This window comes from Bicyclus anynana, chromosome 4, assembly GCF_947172395.1.
Source record: "Bicyclus anynana chromosome 4, ilBicAnyn1.1, whole genome shotgun sequence".
Taxonomy (NCBI): Eukaryota; Metazoa; Arthropoda; class Insecta; order Lepidoptera; family Nymphalidae; genus Bicyclus; species Bicyclus anynana.
The window spans coordinates 8,021,786-8,041,966 of record NC_069086.1 but is presented as its reverse complement, the minus strand read 5'-3'; the positions used below and the strand labels follow the sequence as shown (position 1 = coordinate 8,041,966).

The 20,181-nt window shown below is 39.1% G+C and overlaps 1 protein-coding gene across 3 annotated transcripts; it reads left to right on the top strand.

Annotated features, from left to right (window-relative positions):
• The first annotated feature begins 1,004 nt into the window (after positions 1–1,004).
• Positions 1,005–19,530, top strand: LOC112045658 (exostosin-3). 3 transcript variants are annotated; one of them, XR_008252446.1, is made up of 10 exons: positions 1,005–1,433; positions 9,278–9,403; positions 10,183–10,694; positions 10,897–11,202; positions 11,270–12,281; positions 12,647–12,849; positions 13,761–13,862; positions 14,525–14,997; positions 16,033–16,137; positions 17,066–19,530. XR_008252446.1 is itself a non-coding variant. In XM_052891507.1 (10 exons), the coding sequence occupies exons 1-10, from the start codon at positions 1,314–1,316 to the stop codon at positions 17,168–17,170; spliced, it is 2,766 nt and encodes a 921-aa protein (XP_052747467.1). In that variant the 5' UTR covers positions 1,005–1,313; the 3' UTR covers positions 17,171–19,530. The 3 variants fall into 3 exon arrangements, 1 of the variants encoding a protein (XP_052747467.1); XM_052891507.1 differs by having other exon boundaries at positions 14,525–14,699; XR_008252447.1 differs by lacking the exon at positions 1,005–1,433 and adding an exon at positions 6,693–7,333.
• Positions 19,531–20,181: the final 651 nt, after the last annotated feature.

Sequence of the window (20,181 nt, the reverse complement as noted above, 5' to 3'; positions counted from 1 at the left end):
AGGTACTTAGATAAGTTACTACATAGCGCAGTTGTAAAGCACGGGTAATAAAAGTGATCCCTGGGGGACACCTGACTTGATTTCGTGAAACCTCCGTGCCGACTCTTAAATCTATGAAACAATAATCATCATCTTCCACGACTTGGGATATTTTATGCCCATGTCAGTGCTAAATCTCCCTCCTTAATTGATAGCTGATATGATTCTTAGATGGGTCTAAACAACTCGCGTTGGGGCAGTGTGGCCCACCACACTGCCCCAACGCGAGTTGGCAGACGGTGGGCTTAGGATAATGTTAAATTAATTCTTTAATGACTACTGGCAGATGTGAATAATAATGCCGGGACCAAAGGTATAACGTGCTCTCCGAGACACCAGGCGTATAACACCAGTACCAATTTTCTAACTCCGGGCTGAGAACTTTTACTGAAAATTCCTTAAAAGAAATAAAGCCTCAGTATTCTATAGCCCGAGCACTTAGACCATTAAAATTTAAATGGTCTAACTGTAAGCCCGAGCAAGACTCGCAAGAGCTAAGATTCTGACACAGAACACTAATAGTGTTCTGTGTCAGAATCTTACTCGTACCTAAGATTTCGCTGAAAAACAATAAAAAAAGTGAACCACAGGACTGAGGACCAACGAGACATGTTGTTATCGTTTAACTGGCATTACGTTACGAGAAGACTCAGAGTTCTAGCCATTTTGTGCCTACCAACAGAGTATTTTGAATATATAAATGCCATCAAAAACAACACATAAAATATTACTTTACGCTTTTTTTTGCTCGACTTGGCATTTTGGCAAGGGTACACGTAGCACATGCCCCCAGATAATGCGTGTGGTGTAATTATTGACAGTTTATCACGAATTATAATCTGTGATACACAGGTTCTATTTCGTGATAAAATTACGTCAATGTCAAAAAAATTTATTAATCTGTGATGTCAAGTGTCGTGTCACTGTCAGTAAAAAATTCATGTTTTTTTCGGTGTTTCACTTTCGTAGTACATAGTGATCTGTGCGTGTATCTTTTTAGCCGTTTGTGATTGTGCTTTCGTGGTTACGTTTGTGGTGGTTGTTTCTGATTCTGAAATCTAAATGTGATTAATAATAATCTATACATATTCTGAATATTACTAATTTCAAGTGATCTGTGATTCTGAAATTTGAATTCAGATTTCAGACTAACTACTGTATTCCTCTGCTGGCTAAAATTTATAAAAATCAATGGGAAAGAAAGAACTTCTCTTTTTAAAATTTGGTGTAACATAATATTTAATGGATAATTAAAGTTTTCAAGCAAAGTGAAAATGTTTCTGCACGAGCGTATTTGCCAATGGCTCGGTCATTTGAAGTTGTCCCGCGTTATCCTGATGGTATCCGTGATATTATTCGTGGTGCCGCTGGTTACTCATTATTATCTGTCAAAGGTAAGAAGCACAAATGTTTTATGGAATTTAATGTGGGATTGTGCATTCATACTAATATTGTTAGGGATATAATCAATGATATTAAATACTGTTAGATGTGTTAATAGCGCATGAAAAATGAGGCGCTCAAAAGAGGAAATTTATAGTCAACACAATGTTAGTTGTGGTCAACATGAACGTTCGTTAAACAAATAATACCTAAATATCATACAATGTCGAGTTGTGTGTTCAGGAACTCTAAAAACTATATATTCATAAACTTATATTAGAATTAAAGACAAAATTGTGCATGTGTGTGCTCAGTGTTGTAGCCTATTATTCAGATCACTTTTTGCGGTGATTTTGTAGGGACGTAACCGATGTATAATATAAAATTATCATTGGATATAATATACTTTTGGCACAGCTGTACAGTCAACAGCATTAACTTTCCTATCTACTGGTGGTGAAATAGACCTATCCCCAACCACCATCACTACTCTGGGAGAATAGGTGTGATACACCAAATTTAAATAGTTGCTAAGAAAAACCAAAGAGAAAATTTGAAAACCTAATAGATGCAACTGCAAGTTGTTTATACACTAGACATGCACAAGCATAGACATGCTTGTTTAGTATGCATTTATAATTATTGGAATGTTAGATTTTCATTTCAATTAGATTGCAAGTTGATTTCACCAGCAGGCAATATGCAGGTGAAATCAGGTCAGCGATTAAAACTTCTAGTACCAGTAAGATTCTTTCATCAGGCATACTGCTATAGTCTAGATATTGGAGTATATAATATTACCTATATATTGTTATAAAAGATATTTAATTTCTTAAAATGCACATAACTGAAAAGTTGGAAGTGCATGCTCCAGACTAAATTCAAACCTACACCCTCCAGAATCAGCAGCAGAGGTCATATTCACTGGGCTATCATGGCTCTAAGAAATTAAATATCACATGTCTCAAATGGTGAAGGAAAATCATGGTGAGGAAACCTGCATACCTGAGAATTTTCTCAATTTCCTGCATGTGTGAAATCTGGGCCAGAATGGTGAACTATTTGGCTTAATCCCTCTCATTCTTCACAGAATATAACCAATCATACCTATAGATAGAGTGATTAATGAGGATAGTTTATCTGAATATTTTGTTTAAATTGGTAAAAATATTATGATAGATAATTGTTGAGAGAAAATTAAGTCTGAAAAACTATAGATCTACTAAGTAAAACAATTTTGAAAATTCTTTTATCACTAGAAAGCTACATTATTTGTTTTTGAGTGTTATAGGCTATTTTATACCTTTGTATAAAATAGCCTAGCTCTGTTTCTATATTATATATATATATACACAACTAATACAAATATATATATATATATATATATATATATATATGTCGGAGATTAGATAATAATAGTGCCATCTTATGGCGGCAGTAGGAAACGTCAAGTACTGCACTTGGGTGAGGTTTATGCCATGAAGGCCTGTACATGTGTAACATGGCCAGTTGGAATGTCGTTGGACGTTTTTAAAAGAAGAAGAAAAAGAATATGGAATATGGAATGAAAAAGTAGAACTGTCATAAGAAAAATGGGACGAACGGCCTCATGGCATAAAACTTACCGCGTTTCCATTCAATTTATTATTGTTAATTAATTGTTATTGTTAAATAATTTTGTGATTACATTAAAGTGATTATTTTGCTATTTACTGGCAATATTATTTCCAAGATTCCATCATAGCTGACCCATACCTATTCAGTCCTCCGAAATCAGAAGTGGAAACGGATCGTGCGACCCACGTGAATCTGTCAGTAAAGCTGGTTGGCAGGCTATAGTCGGGGCACAGCAAAATACCAAATGACTCTTCGTAAAAACGCTTTACAATCCGCCGCCTACTAAGGACAAGACCAGTGTCCTACCCAACTGTCAGGCGAAAGATGCAGACACGGACTTGAGCTTGGCTAACGGAACAACGGATTTATTTTGCTTGTCGGATCGTGATGTACAGGGGAGTAAACTTATTCTTATGCTTAGTAAGGCTATGAAAGGCTCAGCCGCAACGTGGTTTTCACAGATTGCTTTTCCTAATATGTAGAGAGTAGAATTTGAGAAAATGTTTCTCTCTCGCTTTAATAACTTGTTCTTTTTCTTTCATGTGAACCACTGTAGTATAATAGGAGCTAAGTGTTGGATTGCCAATTTAATCAGACGTCCAGAGTCTGATAAAAAAGAAACAAAGCAACAACTTGAACTACGTGAGCGGGTTACCTGGTTTAGTAGCATCAGCTGACGCCGACTGGTAGCGAAGTAGTGACGGTCACAGCGGAGGTTCACATGTGTGAAGACAAGCTGCTGATCAAATTATTCGGTGATTTTGTTTTCTTACTTTTTGATAGTGCTTATCGGCTTTGCTGGTATCATGCGGGCAGATGTAGCGAGTTCTTTAATGAATAATGTAGATGAGGCCGAGAAAGTGCCAATTTTTAGTCAGCGCTGAGATTGAGATAGTATCTTAGGATGATGTTGGATGATGATTATGATGATATAGCAATATGGAGTTTGTATTGGATTATCGCATTATAACTGGAATTTCTGGAATTTCCCGAACATAATGAGTAAATTTTACATAATGGTTTGTTGTTTGACTGACAATACGAATAAATGGGGTTATGTAATTAATTGATCCGACCGAGTGGGCCGACATTCTTGTGCACATTGGAAGTCGACGATTGAAAGTCCGCGTTTCGTGGATCGACGCTCTCGTAACATTCTAAGCTTAGATGATGAGAAGGTATCGTCCGTATTTCGTATCGACTTGATATGCTTGAAACGATTGTCTTTATAGTTATGCCTCAGCCCTCATACCTATGAAATTCCATGTTTGTGTTAAATTTGGTTGTACCCAAATCTTTTGAATGTTACAGCCGTTCGTGCGACAATCAAAGGACAGTTCCGACTTCAGAACACAACACACTTAACACTCAAGAGTAGCACTCAACTTACTGCCAAATCTAGCAGAACGAAACGAGTGGACGTATGCGGTGTGATGAGGTCACTGAATTTGGTGGGCAGTTTTCATTTTGTTTGATTGGGGAGTTGATTGTAGTTAAAGACTGTATTTCTAGACTAACGTAGACTTGCTGGAAAATTACAACACGTAGTCGTTAAGTTTGTAGGTTCAAGTTTTATCTCAGATTACTATAATATCTGATACAGAGGCGTGAACAGAACTTTGCCTCAGGGTATGAATTTTTCTTTGAACGCAATTCACATACAAATAAGAGTGCCTCTTAAGATCAACGTTAGTCGTTGTTAAAGTGTAAAGGTACTAAAATACTGTACATTATTATCAGTGATATGAAATTTCAATTTGGTTATCGATTATACTTTTTATTAAGTTCTATTTTAGTAAGGCATTGAATATGTTTGTAACAGTATAAGTTTTAGGCACAGGGTATGGGTGTATGCATCTATGAAGTGCAAATCCCTGAAATGTAATCATGCAGTAGAAACCCTAGTTCACGGTATACTGGATGATTGATTTTGATTTAGATGATTTTCTGAATCGTCAACGTTACGGGCAAATTAAGCGGCAAGAACGAAACCGAACTAAGCTCGATCCTAAGTATAGAGGACATTTCAAAGTTGCAGAAGTATTACAATTCGAAACAATACATTTCCGTTACGATTTTAAAAGCCTTCAACTCTAACCATACTTAGAAATACGTACACCATCGCTTACGCAAAATGCCTGATTGTGACAATTTTGATGACAAAAACATCGACTTTTGAACAATGACGAGGGGGTGGTATGACGTAGTATGCAAGTCGCTCAGATAGCCTGCATGTTCAAGCTAAATAGCTTGGAAATGCAGGTAGTCGTTGTGGATATCTGGGTTACCGGATGGAGGTAGCCCAATGAGTTGCCTTATGGAGGCAACGCCGTGTGGATATCTGGGTACCAGGTGGAGGTAGCCCAATGAGTTGTCTGATGGAGGCAACGCCGTGTGGATATCTGGGTACCAGGTGGAGGTAGCCCAATGAGTTGTCTGATGGAGGCAACGCCGTGTAGATATCTGGGTACCAGGTGGAGGTAGCCCAATGAGTTGTCTGATGGAGGCAACGCCTTGTGGATATCTGGGTACCAGGTGGAGGTAGCCCAATGAGTTGTCTGATGGAGGCAACGCCTTGTGAGTTTCTGGGTACCGGATAGAGGTCACCCAATGAGTTGCCGGATGGAGGCAACGTTTTGTGAATTTTGGTTACCGGATTGAAATAACCATATTATTGTGAGTTAGAGTATTGCATACTAACATCAAACCTTGACTGTTGATTTTCTTTGAGATTAGAGATTTTGATAAGTGCGTAGCAAGGCTTACAGCTTTTCATATTTTATGCAAAATTAAACGTTAATTAGACAAATCATTAATCCTGCAAATTTTCTGACAGATGCTAATGTCACTTTGTAAAATAATAATGATACCATATTTATTGTCATAGTGATGTCCTGTTCTGTATTGGTAAATAATAGTGTCTCAGTTCTTTCGCTCTCAAAGAGGAATTTTGAACAGAATTATGAATTTATCATAACGCTTTGTGACAGACGGTTGAAAGAAAAATTGTGTAAAATATTTAATTGACCAATTCTTCCCTATTTGCTCTAGTCTCTAAGAGTACCACTACTTCCGCTTTGAAAAGGACATTGACCTCGATTATGAAGTGATCAGTATCGGTATCAACTTTATTGTGTCACAATGAAATAAAGCTTAATTGAATATTTGATTTAAAGACCTTTAAATATAATTTACCATCTAGTGATAATTCATCGCATTTCGCGGTAATCAGCGAGTGTCGAGTTACGCATCTTAATATGTTGACTTTACTTACTGATGTCCATGATGTATTTAAAACTTAAACTATATTAAGTACCCTACACTAATCCATAATGTTCATAAGGAGTCTTCTAATATTATTATGTAGTCTTATTTCTCTCACGATAGGAATAAACGTGGACAATAGCGGTATTAAATCGTCAAAATGATATAAATAATAAAATGAAAAAATAAAATAAGTGACATGTTACATGATTGACATGTAAGTAAAAATTACTATGACAACATTCCAAGAAAAATAATGGCGGTCTTATTAAAGACAAAATAGTATTTTATTTTTATTCATTTTTATTGACGGTTTTTCGTGATATCTTATAAATGAAAGTAACGTTTATAATTTAAAAAATGAATTATAATCATGAAAACCTTGTGATATAAATTCGATTTACTCAGTTCACCGATACAGCTTTTGCCCATTGTCCTTTAGAGTAATGAAATTTAAAATGAAATTCTAAGAAAGCATTGATTTAATTGTATTTGTCTCAGTTATTAGTCAGATTTAATAAGGTCTTAATAATTTTATTTTCATCACTGTGACTCAAAATAGGTTTTACGTTTATTAATAAGCCATAGACTGACAAATTTCTCAATAAATAACAGATGTAACTGTTATTTACTAATTTGGTTCAGAACATATTGAGTTAGTCATGTTCGTTCACTTTGTCACATCACTATTTTTTCAATAAAAAATGGTATCACAGGAAACTTAATTGGAGATCGTTTAATTTATTATTCGACTATAGTGAACAAGTGACATAGAATTTAGAGAGTAATGACAAAGCTATTTTAGTGTTTGCGTTTAGTTAGTTTTGATTTGAAAGGAAAATAAAACTAAATTAGATAGGAAATTTAGGGTCCTTAGTAATTACAGAAGTTTTAATTAATGATCGTTACGAGTTTAAAAGCATAGCAGGTAGTTTCAGCCGAATTCTCAAAGACTTCCATGAGAATTTTCGCGCATTGGGGGAAGATGCCAATAGGTCATGTACCACTTGAAGTAAGCGATGTTAATGATGTAAGTGATGATCATGATGTGAGATGATCAATAGCAACTCGAGTAGACTATCGGCTGTGAAATGCGTGTGATCTATGTGATGGATGAAGTCGCAATCCATGTGATGGATGTGCGTGAGCAATTGCGATTGCTTGTTCGGCTGTGAGAGCCGTGGTGAGAAGAGTGTTGTCTCGAGAAGCTGTAGAAAAATGTTCATGTTTTGTTAACTATTGAGTGTTGACGTATTCACGTTAAATGAAGTAGTACATGACTGTGGCGGATGACTCTAGAAGTCTAGAGATTTTAATTGAGTGAGAATCTGTTTTCTCGTTTTGTGGTTTATTAAAGACACTAGGTAAAGTGAAGTTTAATTCTAACATAAGAGGTGATGACGATTTACTTAGTAATGCGAAATCTGTCTATAATTGCCGTGAAAACCAAGAACGGTCTACGCTATTTCTGTTATACCAATTCAGTTTGTTTTACTTTGTAAACTTTTGTCTTTGACTAAAAATTTGTAAACAACAGTTTAGTTTTGGTCATTGAGAAATGAAAAATAATAATCATGATAATCATTGAATGCTATCTGTGCATAATTGTGAGTCTGCAATATGGGCTTGGAACTTAACTGACGAATCGCTATAGAGTAAAGTAGCTGCGATTATGAAGTGAGTACGCGGTGCGCAGACAACATTGGCGGAGGTCGGGTTTCAGTGGAAACCAGGGAGTCTATGGAGGCTCAGCGTTCCCGGTGGGGTTCGCGGGTTGTTGAGTAACTGGAGGTTACTAGGCTTTGTGTAGCCATGGATTACGTGTTGAATTGAATGTTTTGTTTTTGATTTACTTTCATGTGTTTGACATGCTGAAGCAAACTTGTGATAAAAGAGAAAAGTTAGTTCAGCTCTGAGTTTTATTAGTTGATTGATTTTGAATTTTGATTAGTACTAAAAATTTTTGAAAACAGAGTTTCCTTTGTTGGTAATTTTGTTTAACTCTGTTGTTTTGATCTGACCAAATAGTTAATGCGAATTTTTGTAGCGACTAATTTAATAGCTATTGGAAACATTTAGATACAAAAATCAGTAACTTTTAACTATGTTGAAGGTCAGGAATGACCGAGCGGTTTGATACTTTCCTCGTGAGTTTGTTACAGTAAAGTAACACACTGGGACGTGTGTAACGCAGGATGGCCGTGTCGGAGATTAGATAATAATAGTGCCATCTTATGGCGGCAGTAGGAAACGTCAAGTACTGCACTTGGGTGAGGTTTATGCCATGAAGGCCTGTACATGTGTAACATGGCCAGTTGGAATGTCGTTGGACGTTTTTAAAAGAAGAAGAAAAAGAATATGGAATATGGAATGAAAAAGTAGAACTGTCATAAGAAAAATGGGACGAACGGCCTCATGGCATAAAACTTACCGCGTTTCCATTCAATTTATTATTGTTAATTAATTGTTATTGTTAAATAATTTTGTGATTACATTAAAGTGATTATTTTGCTATTTACTGGCAATATTATTTCCAAGATTCCATCATAGCTGACCCATACCTATTCAGTCCTCCGAAATATATATATTTGTATTAGTTGTAATATATTATGTAATACATATGTAAATTTTAATATTATATTTATATATATATATATATTTTTTTTTTTAATTATTTATATATATAATTACATATAATGTATTGCACCTTCCCGCTCTTTCTTCGCAAGTTCTCTCGTCAGGGGTTGCCTGGTAGAGATTACTTATAGTAATAAGGCCTCCTTTGCATGCTAAGTTAATTAAATGTTTTTAATGTTTCAATTTATAATTGTATTTTTGTGTGCAATAAAGTATTTCTTCTTCTTCTTCTTCTTCTTCTCTATTCTCACTGGAATGGGAACTACACAGGTGAAAGTGCAAGTAAAAGTCTATAAACTACAATTGGGTTTCAATTCAACTCAATTTGTGTTCACAGTATGAGGCTACTTCAATGACACTGGGCGGCAGTAACATGCGCCACACTCTGGAAGCGTTGGGCGATCTGTCTACTATGAATGTGGTTGATCTGAAAATTAGAATTGAAGAGATGCTTCGCATTAAGGTTTTTATGTTTATTAAATTATGATATTATGTAAAACATAATATTTAGTTTACAATAAACTCTAACAAACTCCAACATATTCTCGAGAAGATTTATATCATTACCAAACAGTTAGTAGGTACTCCGAGGTGTGATTACAAATTATTGTGATGTATACTCCGCGCCACAAAACAAGTCTCGTATACGCGGTGCTAATGTCATACATGGCGCTCATTGTTATTTGATATTGGTGTTCTTATTGTCATTTGTGTAAGGCGCTGTCAATTTTAGTTCATGTTTTAGCAGCAGGACTTCTTTCGTGGCGCGTAGTCTACCTTTGACATTCTTACCCTTCTTTCTGTGGAATATAACTATGAAGATACTGCTTGCTGTTAACCCATATTGGAGCAGTGTGGTGGGTTTAAGTTCTAGATCCCTTTCGAATAAGGAGTGATTCCTGGCTCTGGAGAGCTTCTCTAAAAAATGATGATATGAACCCATAAATGGTCTTTGTTGTTTGCTTTAACAGACAAGCAGTTGGGAATGTTATTATTTATTTATTTTATTTAGTCTACTTGTAGTTAGTAGGCTATATTTAATAATAAGTTAAAACATGAAAAATGCATTACAATTTTTGCCACAATGTAAATGCAGCCATAACGTAAAACTCGCCATGTTACATAAAGTAAATTGAAAAGTGTATTAGAAAATGGCAACACTTATTAATCAGGCACGTCTTTTGTAATACACAATACGGCTGTGACATATACTGAAGTAGAATGTTTTGTTATCTCTCCCAGGCTTCAGTGTCAACTGAATTGCGCGAATTAGAAGAAAGGCGGGGCAAACTACAAAGAGAGGCAGCAGCGGCTAGTGCCAAGTCGGACAGTGTTAAAGCTGAATACGCTCGAGCGACAGCTGAACTGCAAAGGCTACGCGTGTCCGCCGACCAGGCTCGCCTTGCGCAACTCGAGGCTATCCGACGAGACTCCCCCGAGCTGGCGCCTCCCGCACAAATCCTTCCCTCACAGCCACCTCCCATCCTCTCGCCCATCAGCTCATCCTCCGAAGTCCATTGTCGTATGCATTCGTGCTTCGACCACTCCCGTTGCTCTCTCACCTCTGGTTTCCCAATTTATTTTTACGATCCCGAGAAATATTCCCCGCTCGCCGGCGCCGAAGTTGATGGCTTCCTCAAGACGACCTTGCGACAAACGCTGAGTTACAATTCCCATTTGACGCACAATCCTAATGAAGCGTGCGTTTATCTCATTCTGGTCGGCGAAGGATTCCCCCTGGATAAAAGCCCTTCGTAAGATTTTGTTTTATGTTATATTCATTGATCTTAAAGTCAGGAAATGTTATAGCTGCAAATGTGCATGAACCCATTGGCATAATTTCAAAATGAAAAATTGGCGGCTTACTAACGGTTTCCAGACAATAATGTTGAAAACAGCGTGAAATCACCTGTAGAAAGAGAAGAGGTACCTATCTAATAGTATTATATTTTTCAGTTCAACAACAGACACGTACAAGTTGTCGTTGAATGAGAGTGCTATAAAAAGTTTGCCGTACTGGGGTGGCGATGGACGAAACCACGTTCTGTTGAACTTGGCGAGACGCGAGCTGTCCGTTGGGTCTGGTGACGCCTTCCACACTGCGTCTACAGGCAGAGCAATGATCGCTCAGTCTACCTTCACCATGCAGCAGTTTCGGCCAGGCTTCGACCTCGTGACCCCGCCCGCGCTCGGACCCCCTGGGGGAGACGTGTGGGCTGACTGTGCTCCCATAGCACCCGCGAGACGGAAGTACATACTCAGGTAGGTATGCTGCTTCAAAACCGACCTTCGATTTAAATTTTAGTATGCATTTATAAGCAAAATTTAGTTTTCAGGGTTCGCAAACACCATTGCCGGCGGCATCGAGCGTAGACAACGATAAGTTCCTCATTGAGACGCTAAGAAAAGCTGCGAGCGCAGCTCCGCTGTCCGATGTGTTTTTCTTACAATTTGAGTGCGATCCGCCGATAGAGAGGCGAGCCGTCGTCCCGAACGGTGACTGGGCGCTGTGCGGCACCGATCGCTCGCGACGCTCTATTTTGCGAGATTCTACTTTTGTTTTAATATTAGCGCCAGCCGATAACAGTTACGCCACGACGGCCCTTTTACAAGCTCGATTGTACGAAGCGTTGCGGTCCGGTGCTATACCCATAATTTTAGGCGGCGATCGAATCCGCCTGCCCTTCGACGAAGTACTCGACTGGCGTCGAGCGACGCTGTCTCTCCCTAAGGCTCGGGTGACGGAGTTGCACTTCTTACTGCGAGCGTTGTCGGACGCCGACCTGCTCGCATTTCGGAGGCAAGGCCGCGTTTTGTGGGAGCGCTACTTGAGCTCGGTGCAGGCCAGCATGGACTCGTTGCTCGCGACCGTACGAACGCGGCTGAACATACCGGCGCAGCCCGCCGTCGCGACCCTCGGGGCGCCCGCTTTCAACGATTCCTACTATCCGCCCAAACTGGAGCCGCCGGCCGTCGACACGGAACCTGAGGAGACTCTCGGACCTTCGGAAGCTCCGTACCCCAGCCCGGCCTATCGTCGAAACTACTCTTTGGCCCTGCTCCACGGATACGAATTGTGGAACGAGTGGGGCGAACCCTTCGCTCTGTATCCGCAGCTGCCGTGGGACCCGCCGGTGACATCCGAGGCGCGGTTCATGGGTTCCACAGCTGGTTTCCGGCCCATCGGCGCGGGCGCGGGCGGCTCCGGGAAGGAGTTCAGCGAAGCGCTGGGCGGCGACCGGCCCAGGGAGCAGTTTACTATCGTCATACTGACATACGAAAGAGAAGCGGTGCTAGCGGCGGCATTAGCGCGACTACGAGGGTTGCCGTATTTAAACAAAGTAAGAAAATACTACTCAATATCTTTCATTTCATAAAATTTAATTTATATCATCACTGTCAACTGCTGGAGATAGGATCTCTTAAGGACTTTCGAATAACACGGTTTTGAACGGCTACCTGCAATTTCTTTAATATCGTCGGTCCACTTAATGAGGAGTAGCCAACACTGCGCTTTCCTTCGCGGGGTCGCCATTCGAGCATCTTGACACAACGTCCATCGGCTCTTCTAACTATATATATATATGTCCTGCTCATTGCCATTACATTGTGACATGTTGAATTCATATACCTAAGGATTTATTAAAGGTTGTTCATGTTGGTAACATCAATGTTTGCACCGCTCATGAGCTGCCGTCGTCCGCAGGTGGTGGTGGTGTGGAACGGCGTGTCGGCGCCCGCGGCGACGCAGGCGTGGCCGGAGTCGGGCGCGCCGGTGGCGGTGGTGCGCGCGGCGCGCAACTCGCTCAACAACCGCTTCCTGCCCTACAACGTGATCGACACCGAGGCGGTGCTGTGCGTCGACGACGACGCGCACTTGAGACACGACGAGATCGTGTTTGCGTTTAGGTGAGAAGATGTTGCAATCATTATCAATCAAAGTATATAGAGACGAAATATCGTGGCATTCCATGGATTCATCGTGTGGCAGAGAGAAAAACTCCGAGCAGATTCTCGGACTTGTGACCGATGGTGTAGGGTTAAGGATGTCCTTGACAGTTAACTAATACTCGTTTTCTCCGCTCGTGTTGTTCTCCCTGCCTAGTCAAATTTGGTAAGATCCTACTAGAGCAGCTTTGGATACCCTTTCTAATATAGATCTTGCTGCCGTTCTATTGAGGCGTTCTCAAGTTATACAGAAATTTTGCTGGTAATCCTCTCGTACCTACTTCTACGGCGTACAAACTAAGCCATTTTTAGTTAGTTCATTTGTTGGGTCATAATATTTATTCATTTTCACACTTGTCTTTCGAAATGTTATCCCACGGCACAGTAAGCTCTAATTAAACAGTAATTAATTTAATCACTAAAGTCGAAGAAACAAGAGCGCGTGGCATGTCACCAATGCGCTGAACTGACGCAAATGAAAACGGTTCTCCATGCTTCGCTCCACGGATGTGCTAGGAGAGTTATGGGAGAAATGGCGACAGGTCGAAAGCTTGCCACCACTCCTAAAATGACGACCACTCTGTCAAGTGTAACCTCTAGCTTTAGTAATTTACCTTCTTATGAAGAAGAAGGTGTATTACTTACAAGAAAGCGAGAGGCCGGCCGGTTGAAATGTGCAACTCGCTCAACAACCGCTTCTTGCCTGGCAACGTACGTACGACGCACGACGATCGGTGGTACTTTGGGTAGGTTGTTATAGCCGAAGTAGATGGGCCTAGGCCAATAGGCCGGGATATTGGTTACAAAACGCACCTCCGATAAGTTAGTCAGAATGTTAAGTAAACCTAAAAAAAATATAACTTTATTTCCAGAGTGTGGCGCGAACATCGCGATCGGATCGTTGGATTTCCTGGCAGGTACCACGCCTGGGACCTCAACTTTAACAATGGATTCCTTTATAATTCTAATTACAGGTAAATATAATCTATTTATTTATAATACTCATACCACACTGCTGAAGAATGCGCACTGATGAGAGATTTTTATCGACGTTTAACTCGCTTCGATACAAGTTCTCGTAATCGTAGATCAAACATCTTGAATTACAGTCGAGGTCACTAATGATCACACTTGAATCATCGGTTTCACTTTGATGTTTCTTGGCTTCACTTCGAATCTGTACTACAGCCTTTCTTGATGAGTACTGTTTACCAACAAACAATTTTAAAATGAGGATATAAATACTAGTCATTTCACACCTTATAATAAATATAATTAACTTGTTCTTGAATTAATGAAAATTAATTTGATTAATAAGTTTAGAACAAATAGATATGGTCAATATAATTTATATAACATTTTATAAACAACCCATATTTAATTTAAAATAAATAAGTTATGAAATGATGTGTGTTTTCTACCCTCATTTCTAATTTATTTGTTGGTAAACAGTATTTATCAAGAAAGGCTGTAGTATAGATTCGACGATTCGACTCCTAGCAGTCCAAAGATCGCTTTTTATGATAGCGAGTAAACAAAACAAAACTCACGAAGTTTTGTCTATTATTTGTTCAAAATGGCAAGCAATTGTGAACCTTATGTACCCAACAATAGGGTTCAAATAACAATTTTACAGCTGCGAGCTGAGCATGGTGCTGACGGGAGCCGCCTTCGTGCACCGCTACTACCTGTGGGCGTACTGGCGCGCGCTGCCGGCCGCCGTGCGCGACTACGTGGACGAGTACATGAACTGCGAGGACATCGCCATGAACTTCCTCGTCGCGCACATCACGCGCAAGCCGCCCGTCAAGGTGACGTGTGTTTGTACCGCTACTACCTGTGGGCGTACTGGCGCGCGCTGCCGGCCGCCGTGCGCGACCACGTGGACGAGTACATGAACTGCGAGGACATCGCCATGAACTTCCTCGTCGCGCACATCACGCGCAAGCCGCCCGTCAAGGTGACGTGTGTTTGTACCGCTACTACCTGTGGGCGTACTGGCGCGCGCTGCCGGCCGCCGTGCGCGACTACGTGGACGAGTACATGAACTGCGAGGACATCGCCATGAACTTCCTCGTCGCGCACATCACGCGCAAGCCGCCCGTCAAGGTGACGTGTGTTTGTACCGCTACTACTTGTGGAGTATACACAAATAGCAGTGGCGTGCATAAGGTTTTTAACAAGGGCACTGTATACTATAATTAAAAATCGGAAAATTCCTTGTCCAACTATGTATTTTGTCTGATAAGTTTGTTAGTGAGTCCTTAGGGTAGGCAGTGTTTTTTTGCGTCTATGAAGTGCTACGCCACTGACTAATAGTAGCTGTGAAGCGGGGCTTCATGATTATGACAATTTTTGTAGTAAAATCTCTTTACGCAAGCTTATCTTGGGGAGTAGCTTTTAAGATGCGTGCTGCCGTCTACAGGCATATGATGTGTGGGTCTTTTTCTTTCGAAAAACGGACGGGGGTACGGCTTTTGAAGCATTTGCTTCCTTGAGGGAATTTTCTCCTCCGATATGCTCTTCCAACTCCTTTCGGGGTTGAGGCCTTGCGGCCTGTGGGTTGTTCAGTGTGTCAATCCTGGGGCCTTTGAAATCCTATAACCTCATTTATTTTACAAACACCCCTACAATCTTTGTTTTTATATTAATTACTTAATATTGATTAAATTTTTCCGAAAGCCTCATAATGACACAATTTTTAGCAGACTCAGAGGTGGATTACAAAGTAAGAAAACCAATGTCGAACAAAGGTTATGATTCACAACATTTGTCAGGACTACTTAATTAACAAATCAAACTGTAAACCAAAATAAGACCCTAGAATGGCAGAGAATGATCTTGAGTGGAGTCACGCACTTGTGAACGTTGTGTGTAGGGTTAAAGGCGCCCTTGACAGTTAACAAACACTCCCCTTTTCCACTCTCACTCTCCCCGCCTATCCCATGTAACCTATAAAGAATGACACAACAAGAAATGTGTTCGGCTCGAACGCCACGAGCACACTGAAGCCGACCGGACGACGAGCGCCTTATATCCCAAGTCGTTTCTACCAACTGATCGCTACCCCTTTCTAAATCCCTACTGTCAATATTTTATCGATATGTCTAAAAATGCAACAATATGTGTATCGCCATGTTCCAGGTGACGTCACGGTGGACGTTCCGCTGTCCGGGCTGTCCGGTGACGCTGTCCGCTGACGAAACGCATTTCCACGAGAGACACAAGTGTATACAGTTCTTCTCTCAGGTAACAAACACTTGGTAACTGTCCTATAGCTTGGCAACTTCGTTGACACTCGCATGATATCGCAGGGGGGGAAGAACTGCACGAGTGTGAAGTCGTGCGCGCGGGGCATCGCTACCCCCTCCCGGTCCGCGCGGACCATCGGGAGTGTTATGAACGAATTTGCCAAGCTATAGTGCTGAATTCATTTTATCATACTGAATTATCCATGCAGTTCAATTGAATATGCAAATTCGAAAAGGTGCCCTTATGTCGTATATTCTATACATACATCTCACAAATATAAAATATCTATAGCTTTGGCAAGTTGATGACAGTCCCATGATATGCGGGCAAAGGGGGAGGGGGGAAGGAATGCGCGTGTGAAGGGTATGAAGTCGTGCGCGCGGGGCATCGTCACAGACAGACAAAAAATCGAAAAGAAATATTTTTGACTTCAGTATTGATTATGTAATGCCCTCCAACAAAAATTTTCAAAATATCTTCAATGTACATAATTTGACCTGTCACAGTTTTATTATAAGTATAGATTATCAAATTGTTAAGCTCTAAATGCCTATGTTTACAATAAGCTTGACGGCCTCCGTGGCGCAGTGGTATGCGTGGTAGATTTACAACACGGAGGTCCTGGGTTCGATCCCCGGCTGGGCCTATTGAGGTTTTCTTAATTGGTCCAGGTCTAGCTGGTGGGAGGCTTCGGCCGTGGTTAGTTACCACCCTACCGACAAAGACGTATCGCCTAGCGATTTAGCGTTTCGGTACGATGTCGTGTAGAAAGTGAAAGTGGATTTTCATCCTCCTCCTTACAAGTTAGCCCGCTTCCATCTAAGACTACATCATCACTTACCATCAGGTGAGATTGTAGTCAAGGGCTAACTTGCGCCCTAAACATTATAAAATTACACATATAACACATCTTTTTTCGCTACAGGTAATGGGTTATACACCCTTATTGTCTACGCAGTATCGCGCCGACTCGGTACTCTTCAAAACGAGAATACCTCACGACAAACAGAAATGTTTTAAGTTTATATAATAAGCTAACTAAACTAACTAACAAGAATAAGTTAAACTGTACATAGATAGTAAAGTACATGAAAATAATTGACGAGAAGATTGTTAGTAGATTTTAGAAATTAATTGCTAGGATTAACTACAAGATATAATAAAAAAATCAATTTATCAAGTTAAGTACATAAATATGACAACTTTTATAATAAAAGCACAAATAGGTACTTTAATTTAAAACGAAATTATGTATTAAAATTATTTACACCTGTAAGTAGACCTAACATGATTCGACGACATATATCGTGAAGAGAAAGACATATTGTCAACCAATAGCGGCGGAATCGCAAATATCGCTCTCTCTTTCGTATTATCGCAATGATAGAGAAAGCAATATGTTGTAGACCCATAGGATATAATAATACCTATAGGCTTAGCCTAGCCTATAGGTATTATTTTTTTTCAAGATTTAAAATGATTTTATAAGGGCTTTTTCATTCATCATTATCATCTTTTGCCCTTATTGTTTAAGGTTTTAATTTTTTTTATTTAGTGAATAAATTAATTTGAATAGATTACAAGACGATCAAAATGACACACAATTAAAATTAACCATAGACAGCTTTCGGCTTTACCTAATTCTAAGTATGTGGCGTGTAAAGCGTTAAGATATATATATATTTTCCATTTTCTGTTATAATATCAAGTTGAATCACTCTAGATGTATAAATACTGTAAATAAAGACATATTGGAAAACTGTACAGCTTCGTAGATAGTTGAATAAAATACTATGTTCTTAGGATAACGTAATCTCAGTATTGTCTCATTAATTGCTATGTATATCTTGAATGCATGTAATCGTATTGAAGAGTAATGTTTGAAACCTTTTTTAACACATTGCTCGAATGAGTGTTGAATCAATGTAGTAAGTCCATTGACCTCTTATAATAAAAGGACGCACAATCATATAGAAAATGTCACTTAAAAACTGGCCAATTTTGCTTTGGCATTTTTAGTATTATTGGTAAAGAAAATTATACCTAAAGGTCTTTAAATACAGTCCAATATAGAATAAAATCCCAAATTCGGAGCAAATTCAACCTTAGGGATTGAGTTTAAGGTAGAATTTGCAAATGCGACTACTTGAATTGAGTGCCAAGAAGTTGTGTTTGGCACTCATTGAGTGTCCCCACTTTTTTGGTCGCCGATTGTGCATCCACTTTTCAATAGGAGATCGATGAGTAAGCCAGGTTTTTTTGACGGATTTTTTTAACATATGAATTGTAAAATAGATAGTAGGAATATTTTTACTGTTTTGTTTATTTAATTATTTTTACGTGGTTGTATTTGTACTCGTATGTATAAGAAAATCACTGCCGTAGTATATACCTACTGTATACTAAATCTATAGTATAAGGATAAAAAACTATGTCCATCTGTACTTGGTTATCATAAATTTGTTTTTTTAATGAATTCCTTAACATAAAAGAAACTGACTTCATCTTCGTTACGTACCCAGTTGTTTTATAAACTTAATAATAGTGTTCATATAGACTTGGAAACATGGTTTTTAAAACTACAGTGGACTACGGTTTCAGCTAAATCGACCGAAGCGCGATTCTATAGTCTGGCAAGTTCGTTGATGACACTCCCATGATATGCGGGCGACGAGGGGAAAGACTGCGCGGGTGTGAAATCGTGCGTGCGCCCGCTCCCGCATCGGCAGTATTACGAACGAAGTTGTCAAGTTATAAACTGGCGCTTATTTATGTAACTTTTTTTTTCTGAACGTATTTTTTTTTACCATAAATTCAAAATTTCAGCATAAATTTATAGCAAAGATTTTTTTTTAATTGCACATACATTAAATAAATAACGCTAACGCTTCTAGAACTAGCAAAATGTATGTGAAAAATATACTCAAAGGCACAATTATCCGCCCACTTGTATTCAATCGCATCATATTAAAGTTGACGGACAATTGTGCCTCTGAGTATACATATAAAATAGACGAAAAATATTATTTCAAATATTTATTAATTATTTGAAAATTAAAATATAAATTAAAATTTTTCAACTAGATATATCTATAGTAGATAATACAGATACGTAGTTTCGTACATTGTTTTCTTCAATTAGTAAGTATCGTGTCTTAAACTAGGAATTCAGATTTTTTTTGTAGAATAAGTCTAGTGGTATCTAAGACTGACTAACAATTTTATTAAGCTCAGGTACTTTAATTTTTATATAAATATAATAATAACTATGTGCCCATAAGTTTCCAAAGATGATTTTGAACATTACTTGTCTTTTGACTTTGTGTGTCTTGTATATATTTTTATTATGTTGATTTATTGAAATATACCTATGTAGAATGAAATAGCAAATGTGGTTTTTTATTACTCAAATTCCAAAAAAAAAATATCAAGATTAAAAAATTCAAACACAATTACACCAATTGTCTCTTTCTCCCACGAGAATAAGGAATGTAGGGGAAAGGAGACAAATATATTTGTGTAATTGTGTTCGAATGAACGGCGTTTACACTCCTATTCCAAAAGAATATCTTGTATTAATGTTTAAGTTAAGGGTAGGGTAGGGGTAGGGTAAGGGTAGGGTAGGGGTATGGTAGGGGTAGGGTAGAGGTAGTTGAAAGTTTACATCGAGTTTCACGCGGACGAAGTCGCGGGCGTCCGCTAGTTTACCATAAAAAAGAGTTTTTAACCGACTTCCAAAAAGGCCTCCTCCTTTTTGGAAGTCGGTTAAACTCTTTTTTTTCTACGTTCGGCTGTATGAATGTTTTTTTTTTGTATGTCCAGCGATATTTTCGTCATTTGTGGACCGATTTTATACCACTACAATTTTATGAAGGTCTGAAGTTGATCTGATGATGGAGCCGAAACGCAGACGATGGAAGTCGTCAACGATTTACAGCAGTTACCTTTTGTTTGCGCTTGATTAATTTGTATTATAGATGAGAACTTTCCACCTAGATGAGTTGTAACTGTATTAGGGGTCTGGTGATGAAGACATAGGAC

Excerpts from the sequence above, each read along its gene's own strand:
- LOC112045658 (XM_052891507.1), top strand. The coding sequence starts at position 1,314 with ATGTTTCTGCACGAGCGTATTTGCCAATGGCTCGGTCATTTGAAGTTG. Across the intron at positions 12,850-13,760 it reads GAGATCGTGTTTGCGTTTAG|AGTGTGGCGCGAACATCGCG; the intron begins GTGAGAAGATGT and ends CTTTATTTCCAG. Across the intron at positions 14,700-16,032 it reads CGCGCAAGCCGCCCGTCAAG|GTGACGTCACGGTGGACGTT; the intron begins GTGACGTGTGTT and ends GCCATGTTCCAG.